The following is an 18,557-nucleotide window of genomic DNA, read 5'->3' on the forward strand; positions in this document are numbered from 1 at the left end:
TAGCGCTGAGCGCTGCTGAGTGTGGCACTGTCGCCTCTGCCCAACCGCGCTCAGAGGCACCTCCTCCAGAATGAGAGGGCCAGGCGACAGGGGGATCGCAGCACCCTGGGAGCCCCTTTCCCATCTGCGGGTGTGGGGAGCAGCGTCCCTTGGGACTGAGCGAGGCCAGGGACGGGTCTATGGGCTGCTGGTGTGCCCCACTACCTGGGCTGCAGTGCACGTCTGGGTGTGGGGCTGGGGGCGTTTCAGCTGCCACAGGGGTGTGGGTGGCCCTGCTGCAGAGGTCCTGTCAGCAGAGCAGGGGCTGTGTGAGACTGCTTGTCCCTGCCCCCCACCCCACAGGGCCCTGCCCTGAGCCTCTTGCCTGCAATGGGTGACTGCAAAAAGCTTCATGAACTGTGCTGCCTGATTCCCCTTGCTCTGGGCTTAATGGAGCTGCTGGCACCGATTGTGTGGCCCTCAGCCAGAGCATCCTCCCTCGGGGGCTGCAGGTTAATAAACCCAAGACTGCAAGCTCCTGAACCAGCTTCCCTCCTTCCCCGGGTGACTGCAGGCCTGGCAGGTGTGTCGGAGGGATGCTCTGTGCCTTCAGCACAGCTGCTGGTGGGGGGGCACAAGCTGACATCGCAGGCTCGGCACTGGGAAGTCTTTGGGGCGCAGAGCTGGCATTTCATGGCCTGCTTTGAGGCTGCGCTTCCTGCACAGCCGTGGCTGCGCTTCCGGCATGCTCCTGTTGGCTTGTGCGCACTTCCCCTTGAGAAGTAACATTTAGCTTGCCCGTGGAAGGACCGGCAGGGAGAGATTGCCCGGGACCAGCCAAATCTCCCACCTCTGCTTTTGGCTCAGACTCCTAGGAGGAGCGGTTTTGCCGTCGGGGGCACGTTGCGGAGGTCCATTTTTGGGCAGCTGGCTGGACACCACGGAGAGCAGGTATGTCTGAGCTGTAGGAAATGGTGATTGTGGAGACATGAACCCAGTGCTCACCGTGGTCCTGTCTCTGGCCTGGATTTGTGTGCAAGGAAGGGGCTGTGGGGAGCACTGAAGCCCCCCCTCCCCATGAGGGGCAGGAGTGGGTCCCCATCCTTCAGCTCTCCCAGAGCAGTGGTGAACCCCCCAACCTGCTGCTCCTGACACCATGACAGAGGCTGTCCCGCTGTCCTGCTTGTGCACTCATGTGGCTGCCTTGGCCCATGGAGTCAGGTACCGAGGTGCTGGGCATGCTGTGGGGAAGAAAAATGACAACAAACCTTTTTCTTCTGACTAGCTTTATGCAAGTCCTTTTAGATGGAGGACAGGAACGTCACTCACAGCTAAGGCTATTGAAGAAAGGTCCGCACAGACACACACACACACACGCACCAGGTAACGACTTCTTGGTCCTCCCTGCCGGTGGAGATTTGGTGCTCCTGAAGCCTCAGAGTCACCAGGCTACCAGGGAGCAAGTGCCTGGCCATCCATGCAGCACCTGCATGCTCCACTCTGCGAGTGGTGGCAGGGAGGCTTCCTGCGGGGAGGCTGCCGGGCTCTCTGCCCGCATGGGGAGGTGGTGTGGGAGGTGCGGGAGCCGCTTTACTGGTGCACAGCCTCCGCTCTGCAGGGAGCCAGAGGCAGGCTCAGGGCTGAGATGAAGAAGCTTTGCCACCACTCATCTGTAGCATCATTCATAGATGCTAAAAGTGCAGCAGGCAGAGCGTGGCGCCTGGCACAGCATGTGTTGCCAGCTGGCCCTGACCTGACCTGCGTAACTGTGACAGTGTCAGGAGCAGAGCACAGCAATAAGGCCATTGAACGGTTTGGAAAGGACACCCGAATTTCAGGTCTATAGTGGGAAGGTGAGTGGCGAAGTGGTCGCAGGGTGGGACCCCAGTGTGTCCCAGGAGTCTGGGCAGAGTCCTGCTCCTGCCAGCAGTGCCACTGCCACCAACCCTGGTGTCATCTCGCTGCAGGTGGCATGAGGGATGCAGTGCCGGAAGCGCACGCAGGTGGTGTTGGCCCTGTGCCTGCTGCTCGTGCTGTGGCAGTCTTTCCAAGCCTCCATTTCTGGCCTTGGCCACCTTCTGTTCACTCCCTCTCTCTCCGCTGCCCATCACCCACCCCAGCCCACTGCCCGCTGCTCCCCCAGCACCAACACCTCTGCCTGGTTCAACGCTCACTACAACGCAGCCGTGAGGCCCCTGCTGACAGGCGCAGCCCACGAGCTCTCCCTGGATGTGGTTCAGTGGTGGCTGGTGAGTGGGCGCATGGATGGGTGCTTGAGGACTTTCCTGGGCTCCCCAAATATGCATTCAGAGGATTCTTCCATGCCCATTGCCCCCCCTTCCCCCCCCCCCCCCCAATCCCCCTCTCCATTCCCCTCATCCTTCTCCATGGCACTCAGGGAGGAGGGAGGGCTCCAGGCTGGGGGGGCTGATGCTATCTGTCCCTGCCTGTGCTCCCCCAGACCCTGCAGGGCCCCCCTGACAGCAGCCAGCTCCAGGCCATAATCCAGGAGCTTTTCGCCGTCCTTCCGGCCCTGAAGGGAAGCATGTGGGACCCATCCCAATGCAGGCGCTGCGCTGTGGTGGGCAACTCAGGGAGGCTGAAGGGGTCCCGCCACGGCCCACGGATTGATGCTCACGACTGGGTGCTGAGGTGGGTGATACGAGGGTTCACATCCCCTCCTTGTTGCTGGCCAGGGTCAAACTACATCCCTGCCCAGCAGCCCGGGTCTAGCACGGCATGCACCTTCCTTATGGGCCATGCCTTCCTGCTGTCTCCCAGGATGAACAGAGCCAAGACAGCAGGCTTTGAAATGGATGTTGGCACGAGGACAACCCATCACTTCATGTACCCAGAGAGTGCGATGAACCTCTGGCCTGGCGTCCACCTTGTCCTAGTCCCTTTTAAGCCTCTGGACCTGAAGTGGGTGACCAGTGCCTTCTCCACAGGAGAGCTCTCACGGTGCGTCCCCTCTGCTGTCCTGGGGCCTTGGGGATAGCATCTCTCGTGCTGAGGAGCCTGGAGCATGGTGTAGGAGGCAAAGGGCTCAGAGTCCCTTGAAAAGTGCTCTGCCCCCTCTGCACTGCAATGTGGGGAATCAGGTGCTGAGAGGTCCCTATGGTTCTTGGGCATCCTGCATCCCTGTAGCCCAGTGAGCAGGATGGTGTCTGTCCCCACCGCGGGGCTGTGGGCTTGATGTTTCCCTTTCCAAGGGCAGGCCAAGGGACACCATGGGGCTAGCTCAGGGGTTGGGGGGGTGCCATTGGCCTGGTGCAGATCAGGTGTCTCACACTCATGGCTGTCTTCTGGCTTTTGCAGCACCTATATGAGAGTGAAACAGTTCATCAAAGCTGACAGAGACAAGGTAAGGGCTGGGCAGGCACCTAGCGAGCATCCCCTCTGCTCAAGCACCTGATGCTGGGACTCTGGGACAAGGGGGATGAGGGGTTGGTGGCCACCAGGGGTTGGTGGCATCGCCTTTGGATGTGAGGTGACCCCAGAAGTTTCTGCAAGGCAGTGCAGGATTTACAGCCAACTCCTCATGACCAGGCAGAGGCTGGGCGTGTTTTCTGGGAAGGAGGCAGCAAGTGGGGTGGGGGCAGAGCTGGCAAGAGGGAGGACTCGTGTCTGTGCTAGTGGCAGGGCCTGGCTGGTCCATTTGCAGCTCATTGCTCCTCTGCCCTTGCTCAGGTGCTGATCCTGAACCCGGCATTCCTCAAGTACATCCATGAGACCTGGCTGCAGGGCCACGGCAGGTACCCCTCCACTGGCTTCACAGCGCTGCTGTTTGCCTTGCACGCCTGCCAACAGGTGAGTGCAGCCACAGGTGCTCTGCTCTCACAGGGAGAAGGCTTTTCCTTGCAGCTGTGGAGAATTTCCTTTGCTGCAAGTTGTCTGTTACCCCTCGTGGTTTTTTTTTTGGGTCTGGATCCAGCTCCCCTGTAACACCATGCTGGTGCAGGGAGGTGCAAACTGGATGCAGCACTCAACCCACAGCCTCACAGTGTGGCGTGTGGGTGGACATTTGTGGCCCTCAGCTGCTGGCCACACTCTTGCTGGTGGAGCCCGGGACATGGTCAGCTTGGCTGTGCCCCCTCACCTCATCCATTTCTCCCAGGCCCTGGTGCTCCGTGCCCAGAGAGGCCTTCTCCCACTCTGTAGTGACGGCTCTGCTAGAGGGGGAGGCAGGCACTTGCTGCAGGCTCTTGGGCTAATCGAGTGCCCATGCAGCAATGGCTCTGCTGGCCTGCCCGCAGGTCTCTGTGTTTGGCTTTGGAGCAGACAGCAAAGGGAACTGGCATCACTACTGGGAAGAAAACCGTTGGTCCGGAGCCTTTCGCAGGACGAGGGTCCACGACGCTGATGTTGAATTCAGCCTCATCCAGAGACTGGCAGCTGAAGGCAGAATTTTATTCTACAAATGACACATAGCCAAGAAACTGAAGACAAGCTGTTAGCACAAGAACTGGCTGCTGGCAGCTGGCGCAGCTCTGTAGATTGCTTCTCCCTTGTGCTGCTGTGTGCCTGGGCCGGCCATAGCACCTGGCCAGAGGTTGTGCTGGGCCCAGCAGCTTGGCTCTGTGAGCATGAGTGGCAGTGGGAGCTCAGTTTAGCCAGGAGGATGTTTTCTGCAGGTCCAGGTCTTCACCAAGCAGGACACCGAGGGGCAGAAGTGGGGCTCACTGCTTTCAGAGCTCTAAGACTGCATGGTTGACAGCCCAGGGAGGCTGCAACTGTGGCCATGTTCACGCAGCCGGCTGTGCCAATGCATCTGTCCATGTGCTGGGGCTCAAAATTTCCCCCCTCTGATGGCTTTGGGGGAGGTTTATTACTGTTCTTTGGGCAGGCACAGAAGGGCCTTCCTTTTTTTTTTTTTTTTTTTTTTTTTTTTTTATAACTAAGGAGTATTTTCGTATTGTATCAAAGAAGACTAAGACATGAAAAAAATCAAGAATGCTAAGTCTGAATACAGCAGACTTAAGTACAGATAAAATCATCATATGCTGAATAAACTTTGAAAGCGCACGTGGAGCTATTATTATTTGTTATTATTATTTGTTTTGCTTTACTGCTCTAAAAAGACAGTGCAAGTGATCTCAGCCCTTCTCTGTAGGAAAAGATCGCAGATCCTGAAGCCTGAGCGCCATGAAATAGGTTTCCTCCTCCAGAGCAAGATTAGCAGATGCTGCGATTGCTGGCGCTCTGCCTCCCTGACCAGGGACAGAAGCAAGCACCTCCCCATGCTCCATTTTTTGCTGATGCACTGGAACACACACTCCCTTTTCTGCAAGCAGGCTGCTAAATTCAAAAGCTTTAGCCACCCAGTCCAAGCAGATTCTTTTAAAGTACTTGCAAAGAAATAAATAGTTTTTCAGATATCTTCTGAGGAACATGACAAGCATGGGACTACTCAGACCCCTGCTACTCATTCTGCTCCACAGAGTACAGTGACCAACACAGCAGCTTGTCATTTCCTCCGTCACAAACATGAATGTCCTTGAATCAGACCAAGCTTTGTCATCGTTACATCATATTAGTTACTTGGAAAGTCACCAGATCTCAACTGCTCATCAACTTCCATTTTACAGCAGAAACCTGTTATCATCCCTGATCTAGCCATTAGCTTCACCTAATTTCTGCCTCTCCAGGTAGAATCCCCATTTCTGTGCAAGTTTTGCTTCTCCTTTAAGGATCCCTCAGCACTTGCTATGCTAACAGTACAATTAAACTGCCATCTCTCTGCTCTATCCTGTCTGCAGACCAGATGCTGCTCTTTGTTATCTGGTCCCCCAGAGAATGCAAGTCTTGCACTTATCCTGCCCATCACCTTCCTTGTGTCTTCTCCAGGTGCTAAGCAGTGCTCTGTGTGATGATCTCCAATGGTTTTCTGAGTTTTACAAGTAACTGGCTTTCTTGCCAGTCAAGTGATTAGCTGCTTTAACAGTGAGTTAAACTCTTACTTTGTTATTTCCATTTATTTTCACACTCTTGATTATTCTTTCAAATTTAGTCACAAAGCTATGTGCTCTAATGAGTGACTGAAGGGCCTAGAACAGTTCAGCTCACTTTTTGTTCCCAGTAACACAGATACCATCTTCCCTTCTCCCGTTGCAGCAGAACAATATGATCCTGACCTGACGGACTTATTAAATATCCTTGTTTCAAATACGTTTTTTACAAACTCGTTTTTTCTATCTTGGAGATTAATGAGTCACCTTACCCACACCTCAAATTGCTTCTCCCTGATTGATAAACATAGTTTTTTATAGTACCTGTTTTGAAGGTCTGTTCCAACTAATTAAAAAAAACACAAAAGTATCATTTGATTCTGTGCCTGTCATGCTCACCATGCAGTACTGGAATAAACTGTACCAATCACTCAGACTACGTTTAGAGTAAACACCAAAGTAAATTTAGAACTGAGATTTAAGAGCACTGAGTCTGTTTTGCCTCAAAGTAAGTCAGGAATTCACATATTTTATTTTTGCCTTCTTGTTTTCAATTTTCTCCCACTCTAATTTTACATAACAACCGTATCACTCACTTGTGTAGATCATTATAAAGAAAAAAAAATCACCATCATAGTATCTTCACACTCTCCCACATTGCATGTATTTTTTATTATAATTTCCAATTCAATACCAGGATTGGTTCAAATAATTTAATTATTCTTCCAAATGCTTTACCAAAACACAGAGGATGGACTTTATTACAAAATATAAACAGAGGGGAAGTGCAAACACAATCCAATTTTAAAATTATTTAAAAACTCCAAACTTTTTTTTATTTTTTCTTTTTCCTGAAATATTAACTTGCATCTTTCATAAGAGCAATCTGAAGCATCTGCAATGCCCCATCATACAGAAAGCACATCCTGAGTGCCAGGTCTCATCACATTGCCCTGGACAGCAGGAAGGAAAGCACATGGGATTCAGCACATTTCCACAGATATCTGGCATACACTGTCAGCACATTCAGAAACTTTTTAAAGAATAATTTAAAAAGGATGGATGGCATTGCCAGAAAGTTTATTTGATGTCAACTTCAATCCATCGCAGGTCTCATGACAGCATAGTACATTATTCCTGGAGTCAAAAAGAATGCAGTATCTCCAGCAGCTCTTTCGGCGGGCAAACTGGATGAACAAGGACTGACACAAAAGGGCTTTTACAGTAGGGCCTGCACAGCCAGACAAGATGGCTAATGAATCTTTATAGCAGCAAGTTTCAAGCAGTTCAATCCATAAATTAATGCCAAACAAAGGATGATGAGACATTAAGAGCAGTTGGGGCCATCTGGTAATTCCAAACCTCTTCTCATGTGCACTCAGAAGATCACATATATTTTGAAAATCATGTTTAGTTCTCCTTACAGTTGTTTTTTTTTTAATGTGTGGGTGAGGTCACTGCTTATTTATATTGCCTTCCCGAGTTCGATCTTCTTCTGGATGGCACGTGCTGAGTGATAGATCAAGGAGTCAATGAATCCTGCAACTGAAAGGAAAAAAACAGATCAAGCCAGAGAAGCCTCAAAGAGGGATCAACTCTCACAGAAAGAAAAAAAAATCCTTCTGTCAGTGAAAAGGAATTCCAGTTCCACCAAGACAGAAAGCAGCTGCTGCTGCTCAGAAGACTAAGGTCTTCATTTCATTAGGAGAGACAAGGTCCAGCTTGCAGGGCAGGGGTGACCATGCTTCTCCAAAAAAAGATCTCTCAAACAAGTAAAAATGAGGCTAAGATGAATGACATATGCTTACTGATGAATTAGAAAAGTTTGGAAAAGAAGTTGATTCTGCAAACTTTATATCATTCTACTACCACCCTGACCCAACTTGCCAAGGGTACGTTTTCCATTTTTTGCTTGTTTCACAGTAACCTTAAAAGTAAGCTCTTCTACCTGATAAAACACGTTGCCCTTTACAGATGCCCTTTCTAGGAGATTGCAATGATTAACCACCAAGGACACAAAATAAATTGATGCTTTAGTACTTTCTGCAGTATTTTCCCCAAATCTCTCCAGCCAGTACACTGAAGATGCCTGTTAACTCGGTGCTTGTTTGTGACCACAGAAAAGGTCTACTGCACCCCCAAATCCAGACAACCCAGCTTTCACAATACAGGAACTCTGAGCTCCTGCCTTAGCTCCCTCTTTTTCTTGAGGGTTTACAGGGTAATTTACACATTGAAACATTACACATTGAAAATACATTTGCTTACTGGCAATGATATTTTCAATGCCTTTATGAAGCTTCATTTTTATTTTATTCAACAGTCTAAGAAATAAGTGGTTACTTGATCCTGCACAACTACATATATTTTAATGCTAGTTAGAGTAGCAGCTAAAATGGGAACTGGTTCTTCTATTCTAAGGTTGGAATAGATGATCTTAGAGGTCTTTTCCAACCTGAATGATTCTATTGCTGTAGAATATAAAACTACTAGTCTTGCTATCTGGTCTTTCAGTAATACCCGTGGTGACTTTTGCCCTGAAAGTATTTCTACTTGTGGAACCAATTTGATGCTCTAAGAAAAAAAAGCTATGACACAGCTGATTTGATCTGTCCTCTAGCCAAGAAAATAGTGCGGATTTCAAATAGTATATGAAAGACTGCATTATTTGAAAACAAAATATCAGATACTCCCATAGCTCTGTAGAACATCTTGCATCCCCTCCTGAAGGCTAAGATCACCTTTCCCCAGTAGACAGGGGTTTATTACCAGCCATGAAGACTCTAGAAAGAATAAGATGGCAAGTGTTTACTCTTTAGAGAGAGAAATAATTTAAAGGTGCAATACCTGTAAATATGCCACCAACAATGGCACAAACTCCTGTGAGAAAGTGTGTGAAGGGCCTAAAATGAGGAAAAGAATTTGAACAATCAGCACGAGCTCAGTATGACAAGTAACAATTAATACAAACCAATTCATAATTATCATTATATTAACTATACTACGTAAGCATGCAACATATAAATATTAACAACTGACAACAGGTTCAACAATTAAATAACCCCTGTTGGCTACAGGATGAAAAAAGTTTCATCACTGAAACTTTTACTAAGAAGCACCACTGTATTCAGTGCAGTCTAATGAGCTCAGTGGCAACCCCAGGAAGCAAGTACTGAATTAATAAACCTAAAGGATGGCATTTCATTGCTAAGATTTCAGCCACCTGTGCTCAGACAGAATGCACAGACTGCTGTAAGAGAAAAAAAGAAATCCCTAGGCACATACTAATACATTGTAAGGTATAGAATTTGGCTGTTCAAAGCTTTGACAGCTGTAACTCCTTCCATTTCCCTGCAATTACAAACCTGTGGTTAAATAAGGACCTGGAAAGAAGCAACAAGTTTCACACTGACTACAACATGAAGAAAAGATACAGCAAATGCAGAGTAAGTAAACAAGTTGTATTGGAGCAGGTGCCACTATAGGTGCTTGTAAGGTGTTATTGGACAGTGAAAATGATAAATTGCATTTGTATCTATTGGTCAGTCACATTGGCTTTGCTACATAAAAGTAGTTTTCCTATTATAAAGGGATTTGAGGGAATTAGTCTAAACTAAGAACCATCATATCAGACTTCTATATGTCTCCATCCTGATACTGGATTAAAACATTCCAGGGAGTATTGGAAAATCCCAAATCTGTTACAGATGTTCACAGTAAAAGGAAGTGCATTGGGGAGTACCTCATCCTCTCTGCTGACTGTAGAGGAGTTTGGCTGACTCTCAGGCATCTGCAGTCATTATCTAAGTGAGGACAGTGTTTTAAGCTATGCAAAATGACAAAATCAATACAGTGAACGAAATACACTGAAATGTCTCTTACCTGTGTTTCTCTGTCAGCTTCACCATCATGGGTGACAGTTCATATAGCACAAATACACCAGGCAGACCTTGGTCCCCTATTAGCCCATTGGCTATTTTCTCATGTCGTGTAACTGAAAACTGGTTAGTCCTTACCACCTAGCAGGAAACAAAAGCAGCAAGCATTGTTTTATTAACAAGGAGTAGCAAAGGCTACTAAAACACAAGTTCAGTGAACCACATCAGTGTTGTCCTGCCCCCTCAACTTGTAGGGTCCTGCCAGTAGTGATGGTGCTAAGAGTGATGGTGCTAGCAGCACCATCAGAATCAGGTCTGTTTTTACTACAGGATATTTATTGGCTAAATCCACGTTTAGCCTAAAGAACAAGCTATGCATCAGTCTCCAGGCTGGATTGTTCTGGTCTCTGTTGGCAAGTAACTGGGATAAGCTGTTTTTCTCAACCTCAGCCTGAAGTCCATGTCAACCTCTGCCAATCTGCAGTCCACCTAAGCATGCTTCAGGAGACAGCACTGATGTACAGACTGGAGACAGGTCAGATTCCTGTGGCACTGATCTGTTTAACTTCTTAAGTCTATTGGCTTAGCTTTACCTTGTGCTTTCACTCTCGCCATTTCAAGTCCATAAATACTGTAACAGCTAACTCCTGAGACCCTCTAAGAGTCAACATTTAAAGTATTGAGCTCCCACACAATCCGATGAAGATCACTCATCTTTGTGCAAATCAAAGATCACCCTGCTGTATTCTTCTGTGCCCTGCAATTCTTCTACAGGTTGTTTATACCATTCCTATTCTTACAGGAAAAAAATTGAGTTTCTATAAAATTAAATTATGTTCTGTCATCCCTGATCAGCTATCTGACAAATCATAATTAAAGCTGAAAATGATGCTATCCAGTTTCTTTATCAAATTCTGCATTTGGGGCTTCCAAGTACTGACTGTATAAGACAGGTCATGGTACACATATGGTAACACACGTTGATTCAGTTACCGTAAGTACGAGCATCATTGTTTGCATGGATTCCTCTCCTGGAGACTAAAAGCAAAACTGAGTGACAGATCTACATGTGAGATTTCCTCTAGAGAATGATAATCCATGGTATACTGGGAGATGGTTATAAGAACAGGGCTCCAAATTAACTATCCCTCGTACATAAGGGATTTAAATCATTCACAAAAACTGCAGAAACATCCTGAATCCAAGCAGACTGAGCTTCAGATATGGTCTGAAGGTTCTCTCAATACCACCACATAGCAAGTAATTTCCATCCAACTTCCAGGAAAAATAGATGGGTCTTTAAAAAAGAATGGTCCACTTAAGGATTTATCATGAGAACTGATTCCTGCAAATAGCTTCAGTCTGTAGGGCAGATGAAGAAACAACTTACGTCTACCTCTCCAATGGCTTCTGTTATATTGTCCCACTCACACTACTGTAGGTTAGTTTTGCTTAAGTGCCTGTATTGCATCTACTGTGGACATGTGGCTCCTCAGATCTGTGGTTCCTACAGTCTACATAACTAATAATTTGCTGGTTATATAAATTCCAAAGTGCCTAAAGCAATATGAAGGCTGTGTCTAGCCACCCTCTTTTGGAAGCTAAAGTAGAGTTTTTAAATTGGAGACAAGCTCATCTTGTGTTATTCTCTAAATAACACTTTTAGGATCTCCTTGGTGTGTTGACTTCTCCTGAACAGACACTAGGAGGGATTCATGAGGTGACATAATGAAAATGGTATCGTCACTTTGAACTAGGTGGGATGGAGGCTGAAATCTGCTTAATTACTGTAGCAACATTATAGATGACATTACACCATAGAAACTTGCTTTTGCTGAGGCTGCAATACAAAGGAAATTGAATAATTTGTCTTGCTTCCACTAGAGGTCAGACATCATCAGAATCAGAATATGAGGACTAAAGTCTAAAGGCTTTCAGTTGCTTTATATGGTGAGGAAGTAGATTATCTGCTGTGTCAAAAGAAGAAAAAAAAACCTAAGAACCACGTTTCAGATCTGCAAAATTGCAATTATCCCTACTGAATTACTGCTTATATCTTGTATAGAGTTGGGCATGAGAGAGCTGAAGCCACCCAATACATGTTTGGAATAAACAAATATTAAAATATACAAAAATAAACTAGGAGAAGAAAAATACGTCATTGCACAGAATCTTGCTGGGATCCTATCCTGTGCTGCAGGCTGTGAAAAAGAATTGAGCTGGGGCTGCTTCATTTCTTATATCTATGGTACAGGCAGAGTGTGACACAGGTATGACCACAACAGGTACTGCTATTAAAGTATAACCTCATCTGCTGTTTAAGTGGGTGTATATGTAACAAGAAAAGACAGAAGAATAACATGTAGGTTTATGATTTTTATAAAAGGCCAAAGCAACAGGAATAAAGGTACTTACTTCACCGTCTACCTTCATATAAACTGTGGGGACCACTTTGACAAAATACTGAAACATCATGGAAGCTACAAACGAAGACACAGAGACATAATTAATACTGAAAATAGCAAAGTTCTGTCTTCATTTTTTTCTTCCCTTCAGATATTTATGCACATTGATAAGATCCCCCATAACCATTCCCTTCTCCAGGCTGAACAGTCCCAAACTTCGGCCTAGGTGAAAAACTTTTTTTAAACCACTTATCATACTATAGTTTTTACCAGTACAACTTCTTCTTGAAAATTCTTACTCTATGACATGAAAACCTTTATATTTAACAGCATCGTACTACAAAAACATACTCAACTCTAAATAAGCAATCTATATCAACTTCAATTAACATTTAATCTCCTGATGACAACCATCAAGTTTCTACAGGATAAAGAGGAACATCTGGATCAGTGCATAGAAAATAGAATTCCTTCTGCTACCTCAGACCAGCCAGTTCCTTCAGTTCTCTTAAAAAAAATGGAAGGTAGCAATCACTTTGAAAATCATTTTTCTCAGAAATTCCCTAGAGAATATTACTCATCCATTTCTACATGAGTAATTTTCACATATAATATTCGTAGCTGGTGTGCAATAAACATAAATTTGACCTGCAATCTACTTCACCCACTTCTTTTCTGGAAAACACTTTCAGTCTTAGTAATTCCTTAAGAATTTTCCAGCTGTTTAGCTGATGCCCAGCATGGAAAACTTTAACCTACAGAGAATTTTACCAACCAGATACAGGCTCCCTCTCATAGTTTGTTACTCCACAGAAAAATAACAGCATCATGGCATCCTTTCATTTTTCTGTATTTTACTTTAAGCACCACTCTTTGATTTGGGTGCAACAGGTGAAATAGTAAAATAGTTGGTGAAAAATTTTAAAGAACAGATTCAGGTAGGATAACAATCCTATTACCATCTCAAACCAAACAACTTCTCTCTCCGAGCTTTATTACATAACATAATCTCAAGTGCCTACAAAGACAAAGTTTGCAGATTCCAGTGGATCTAAATGTGACTAATCTCTGCAGTGGTATATAAAGTAGGTTTGTACGAATAAACCAAGATTACAGTTTGAGCAGCAGTGGCATAAGGAGAGAACTGTCAGAGCTATCCATCAAAGATCAGCAATAGCTAATCTTCAGCTGTTACAGTTGGGTAGATCAAGGTCAGACAGATACCACAGCTCTCCAGCAACTATCCATTAGGCTTTTTTTCTATCCTGTGGCTTCTAGCTATATCTTACTGCACACAGTAGCCAGGCAGGGCTCTCCCTCAACTACACATATTGTAGGCGTTCAATAATAATGTCTTGTACCTTCTGCTGTATATCCATAAACACTGAAAAGAGACATCTTTCAGAAAGGTCACAGAATCAAAACAAAACACGTAGGCCAGTTTGTTCTGGCTGAGTGGAAGCATCTGTTTCAGAAAGAGCACAAGGCAGAGGACTTTGAGTTTTACACAGTGCTGTCAGGGTTCTTGTTAAAGACTAGGAACTTTGCTCCTCTTCTCACCTAATTCAGTAATATGGACACTTAAAAAGATTTCTCTTGGTTGGCTCTTACCTTGCTGTGCAGTGACGTCTGTCCCATCCAGAGGATTCACGATGCCTGGATAATCCCTTCCAAATGAGAGATGTTTGATGTAGTGCGTCATATTGATCTGAAATAGAAATGCTAGGAACTCAAACAACTGCACAGCATCCTAGTGGCACGGTAATGGGCCTAAAGTTAATTATTTGTATATTTTTCTGATTGTTGCTCTGGCAGGTCCTCCCTTACCCTGCACTTTCTAATTGTGAACTCCAAAGCGCTTGCTCTTCCCTTTTATTTATGGGAGATTACAAGATGTGGATTCTCCTTTTACTGTTTGAAATCCCCACATCTTGGTGCCCTTTCCTCTCATCTGCAGAGCAAACTCTCCTACCCCCACCCACCTTTCCACCACTCTTTCAACTGGTCAGTCGTATAGGTAGGGGCATCGTCTGCCTTCCTTCCAGTACAAGGTAAACTCCAACAGATCCAGCAGTAGTTGTGAAAATGTCAATTCTAAAAAGCTGAGAAGCACAGATTAAAGACCAAGACAGCCTTAGGAAGACAGAAGCAGGCTTGCCAGGCAACACAATGACATTCCACAACACACTTTAGGGCCCTGTCTGAAAGCAGGTTCCAGATTATGCACAGATTTGTAAAACCTAAGGACAGCTGGGATCAATATGCTAAGATCTCAGTGTGGCAATGGCATGGAAATCCAGAAGGAAAACAGACTGAGAGAATTGGGACACTACCTGAAGAACACTTACATTATCAAGTCCGAAGCTCTGGAGGTCATGAACTGTAGAAAAATAATAGAAAAATAGTTTAACAATATAGTTCAGACTACAATATCAAGCATACCTATTTACCTTATTTTAGCTATAAGGGACCTCCCCTTATTCCCATCACTGTTTAAAATGGCAAGAAAATAAGATGGGTTTCACTCTGGTTTGCAGTAGGGTATGTGACAGACGTCACAAATGTCAAAAATGCCAACAAATGTCTAAAGCAAATTTCAGGGGTCAAGCAAGGAAAATTTCACTGTTATCTCAATCACGATCTGACATCCATTTTAGTTCTTGCTTCATTTCTCTAACTACCAAAAAACATAGAAATATGACATCTAAACTAACAGCCGAGGAGATCGTGTGCCTTAACATTGCATCAAGGTGCCCTGAATAAACCACCAGCATCTTAGCAACTCTTACCAAACTGCCTATGAGCCTTGTTGCTGCTGCCTAGAGAATGCAGAGGGAAAGGAAAAGTCTTTGGAAGGACAGCCTTTCAGCCTGCCCTCTCTCTGACATTTTGCATACAGCAATACAATGACATTGCCAGCACTATGCTTCCAGAAGAGACCTGGCAAAGATATGGGCCATGGAAGGCAATGGTAAAAGGAATTCATATATTTTTGTTGGCTACTTAAGTGGCTTTATATAATGCTAGAAGCATCAATCTCCAGATGAAAATGTAACTTACAACTAGATTTCAGTAACACTCCTACCAGGTTTATCCAAAGTTGCACAATTATCCTAAAGTAACCCGAGGCTGTGGCACATTTTAACAGGTAAATTCATGTGCTCAGGAAGCCATACTTCACCTTTCACCTACACAAAGAAAAACATACTTCAAAAAATCATGCGCTATTATTTTGTGTGTTGATGGAGTCAGATTGCTGACTGCTGCATTATTAATGAGGATTAGGAATGCTGTTCTCTTAAAGGATTCTGACAATGCCATCCAGCATAAGAAAGGCTGCAAAGCTAAAGAACTGATTGAAACTAGCCTCTCCTTTAAAACATTTGCTTAACATGAGTATGCTGTCAACTATTTTTTTCCTAATAACATCCTTCAATAAAGTAATAGAAGCTTTCCTTGTATTTATATAAAACCTTACTAAAGCAAAGATATATAAAAATGCAAATCAGAGAATGTACAGTTAGAAAAGGAAACACTCTGCCTGCACGATAGTCTTCCTTCTAAAACTTTCATCTAGGGAGAGCTCCTTGCATTTTACAGTGAAAATGTTTGATGCTTGGGAATCAAGGCTGCAGTCACTGGAATTAAGGCAATGGTTTTGCATTACAAAGAGCTCAAGGCAGCACTGGCATCAGATACTCCTGTTGCTGTCTGGCAAGTATGCAGACCTATCACTGCCACCAGCATTGTTGTTTGTGTGTCTATAATGGCAGCTGGATCAAAGACCTCATTTGGATTAAACAACAACAACAATCTACCACAAATTTGGGAATACATATCAAATAGTGGGTAAAGAAGGGAAGGAAAGAGGTGGTCGCAGTATTACACTACATTTTTTTTTAATTTCTAGCAATACCATGTAATGTTGCAGTATTACGCAACTAAGTCAAGAGTTAAGTGGGTTAGTTGTCAGTTGAGCATTAAGTCTTGCTGCCTTTTGTACAGACTGCAGCAGACTGACTTTCAGTTAATAACAAAGTTATACGGAGAAAAGTTACGGCTGTGATGGATCTGCATTTAAACTGGAACTAAAGCCAAAGGAATAAAACAGACTTTGCTCCTCAATTTTTTGTTGATGGCTCATTCCCCTCCCACCCTCCTCATGGTCACAAACCATATCAGAGAATATAACTAACCAAAACATAAATATTCCTTGAAGCGAGGCTATTCCATCAGCCAGATCAACTTTAAAACAAGGCTAAGCACAAGGCTGCACAAACACTTGTGATAGGCACAAGCCACCTGCATGGGGAGGGACGGGAACTTTCCTCCTGACAGCTGTGCTGATATTGGTGTTTATCAGTTTTGGTGTACTGATTAGGGTGTTTATCAGTTTTAATGCTTGGGCAGTTGCATTTGTTAGTATTTGAAGTGGGAGCTGAGTACTAGTAAGGTTGACAAACCTTACAGTGATAGTAGAGTACCAGAGAAATTCAAGAGAAGAACTTGAGAAAGCCCAGTCATTGACTAACCTGTGAAACTAGCTTTACATCATGCATGACACTAATTTTAATGGTTACAACAATTCAAAATAAAGTTTCCCAAAAGTGCTCTGATATAATGCTTTCCACAGGTAAAATGCTGATTATTAGCTTTTATAAAACCTCTTCAACTAATGATTTACAACTGCAAAAATGCATGATTCAGTTTCCAATATAGTCTTCCACCAAGCTACAAGTTTATCTTTGATCACTAAGGATGCTAAGCACATATGTATGCAGTCTAGGTCAGAGAAAAATATTAAGCTAATCACAGCTTGCATAACATAAAACAACAGCCTGCTTAGTGTGCTTAGAGAAGAAACAGTACAAGGTAACAGAACAGATCTTAAGAGACTGTCAGGTAGGACCAGGGATTGTTTTTTTCAAGAAATATAAGCACATTCTCTTCTTTCTGTAACTGCAGCTAACTGCTTAGCTATATAAGATAAATCTGTAAAAGATCTTAGGTTTGTTGAGAAGTCTCTCCTCCTTATATAACCTCATTTTTTTTCCACTGTATTAGTAGCAGTTTCAAGTCTGCTGTCTATCTTAAGAATTCTCTCCATCTTGCATTTCTGACCTGATCAACCACAAAGACTCAGACTCTGTAATTCAGTCCTGTAAAACAGGGTTAAAAGCACTTACTGCCAGTTAATAAATCCATTAAAATTGCAAGAAGCCCAAGACACAGCTACCCAAACACGCTGTTCCAAAATGAACTAGGTCACCAATTTTCACACTGGGGATGAATTTTCTGGAATAAAAAAAAAGCTCTTAGAGGAGCACAATGGCAGGAACATGATGATGCATTGTGAAGAGGGCATTGAGGCAGGGAGCAACACAGAAAATGTTGCAGTCTGGGGAGGGAGAGAGGAGAGTAGGGATCCTGAACCCTCTACCAGATGTTACTGAGTGTATACGTCACATTTCAATCTGTTATTGCCAGGATTTTCTCACCCTTACAAAAAATCCAATGGCTTACAAAATCTTGGAAAACCTTCTACAGAGTTTTCAGAGATGTGCAGAGTTGGTGCATGAATTCCCAGAAGAAATTCTCTAGCCTGTTGCACAAATGAGCTTAAACAATATAATTATCCCATCTGACTTCAAACGGCAGAAGTCCCTCCAACTTGTCACTATGTCCCCCTCAACTACGTTATCTGTGTAAAACAACCAGTAATCCACCAACACGTTATCTCCAACACTGACATATCAAATTCCTTTAAGACAAAGATTCTCAACCTTTTCCATCTGACCTCATTTACCACAGAAGAATGACCAGGGATTGCTCTCCTTTTAGCTTTCAGGAAATCTTCTCAAATCCCAGCCTAGATCAACAGCTCCTCCCAAAGGAGATTTATTGGCACAGCAAATAATAGAAATCAGGTTAGTACTGCAGTAAACAGTATTGAAAAAAAAAGGATACAGCAACACTTACTCTCAACAGCGTGCACTGCAAAAATGAGTAGAGTAGGAGAGAAAAGAGAAATATTCAGATCCTTACAATGAAAAGCAGACTCAGATACAGCAGCATTTAAAACTTGTACCACAAAAGGGGGAGAAAAATAGCTTTAGTGGTGTGCTTTCTAGGCCATTTAAGAAGACTCTCTAGCTAGTCAAAGGACTGATATATGGACTAGCAGTCATTTAAAAAGTAATGGAGAAACAAAAATGCAGGAATTAATCACTAAAAGGAAAATTACAGTGGGATGTCCATATATGTTAAAGTAAATCCTGAAGTAGTATACCAGGTAACACTCCTAGTTATATTTATATTCCTTCACAGTCTTTCAGTTCCTTAGGGTA

The 18,557-nt window shown here is 44.3% G+C and overlaps 2 protein-coding genes across 6 annotated transcripts in view; one reads left to right on the plus strand and one right to left on the minus strand.

The window, feature by feature from the left end:
* On the plus strand, positions 1–7,033 carry LOC311445815 (CMP-N-acetylneuraminate-beta-galactosamide-alpha-2,3-sialyltransferase 2-like). Of its 4 annotated transcripts, XM_084538321.1 has the most exons (9): positions 1–930; positions 1,265–1,362; positions 1,668–1,832; positions 1,947–2,228; positions 2,441–2,631; positions 2,761–2,940; positions 3,298–3,343; positions 3,670–3,789; positions 4,236–7,033. In XM_084538321.1, exons 4-9 carry the CDS (start codon positions 1,959–1,961, stop codon positions 4,401–4,403), a joined length of 975 nt encoding a protein of 324 aa, XP_084394447.1. In that variant the 5' UTR covers positions 1–930; positions 1,265–1,362; positions 1,668–1,832; positions 1,947–1,958; the 3' UTR covers positions 4,404–7,033. The 4 variants fall into 4 exon arrangements, with proteins under 4 accessions (XP_084394447.1, XP_084394446.1, XP_084394449.1 ...); XM_084538320.1 differs by lacking the exon at positions 1,265–1,362; XM_084538323.1 differs by lacking the exon at positions 1,265–1,362 and having other exon boundaries at positions 1,755–1,832.
* The window catches only part of ERGIC3 (ERGIC and golgi 3), a 26,570-nt gene continuing 14,577 nt past the window's right edge, over positions 6,565–18,557 (minus strand). Inside the window, exons 8-14 of one of the 2 annotated variants that reach the window (XM_084538318.1) lie at positions 18,190–18,204; positions 14,559–14,590; positions 13,822–13,918; positions 12,221–12,285; positions 9,810–9,946; positions 8,775–8,830; positions 6,565–7,472 (exon numbers count right to left, since the gene is read on the minus strand). In XM_084538318.1, coding sequence (XP_084394444.1) covers positions 7,393–7,472; positions 8,775–8,830; positions 9,810–9,946; positions 12,221–12,285; positions 13,822–13,918; positions 14,559–14,590; positions 18,190–18,204 — 482 coding nt within the window. In that variant the 3' untranslated portion in view covers positions 6,565–7,392. The remainder of the gene's footprint in view (positions 7,473–8,774; positions 8,831–9,809; positions 9,947–12,220; positions 12,286–13,821; positions 13,919–14,558; positions 14,591–18,189; positions 18,205–18,557) is intronic. The other variant, XM_084538319.1, reaches the window with a different exon arrangement.

The sequence above is a fragment of the Aythya ferina genome, assembly GCF_964211825.1.
Source record: "Aythya ferina genome assembly, chromosome: 16".
In the NCBI taxonomy this organism is placed as follows: domain Eukaryota; kingdom Metazoa; phylum Chordata; class Aves; order Anseriformes; family Anatidae; genus Aythya; species Aythya ferina.

Bases quoted from the DNA above. Each gene is read 5' to 3' on its own strand.
- LOC311445815 (XM_084538321.1), top strand. From the start codon at position 1,959: ATGCAGTGCCGGAAGCGCACGCAGGTGGTGTTGGCCCTGTGCCTGCTG. The intron at 3,344-3,669 runs GTAAGGGCTGGG...GCCCTTGCTCAG, and splicing joins TCAAAGCTGACAGAGACAAG to GTGCTGATCCTGAACCCGGC. The intron at 3,790-4,235 runs GTGAGTGCAGCC...GCCTGCCCGCAG, and splicing joins CCTTGCACGCCTGCCAACAG to GTCTCTGTGTTTGGCTTTGG.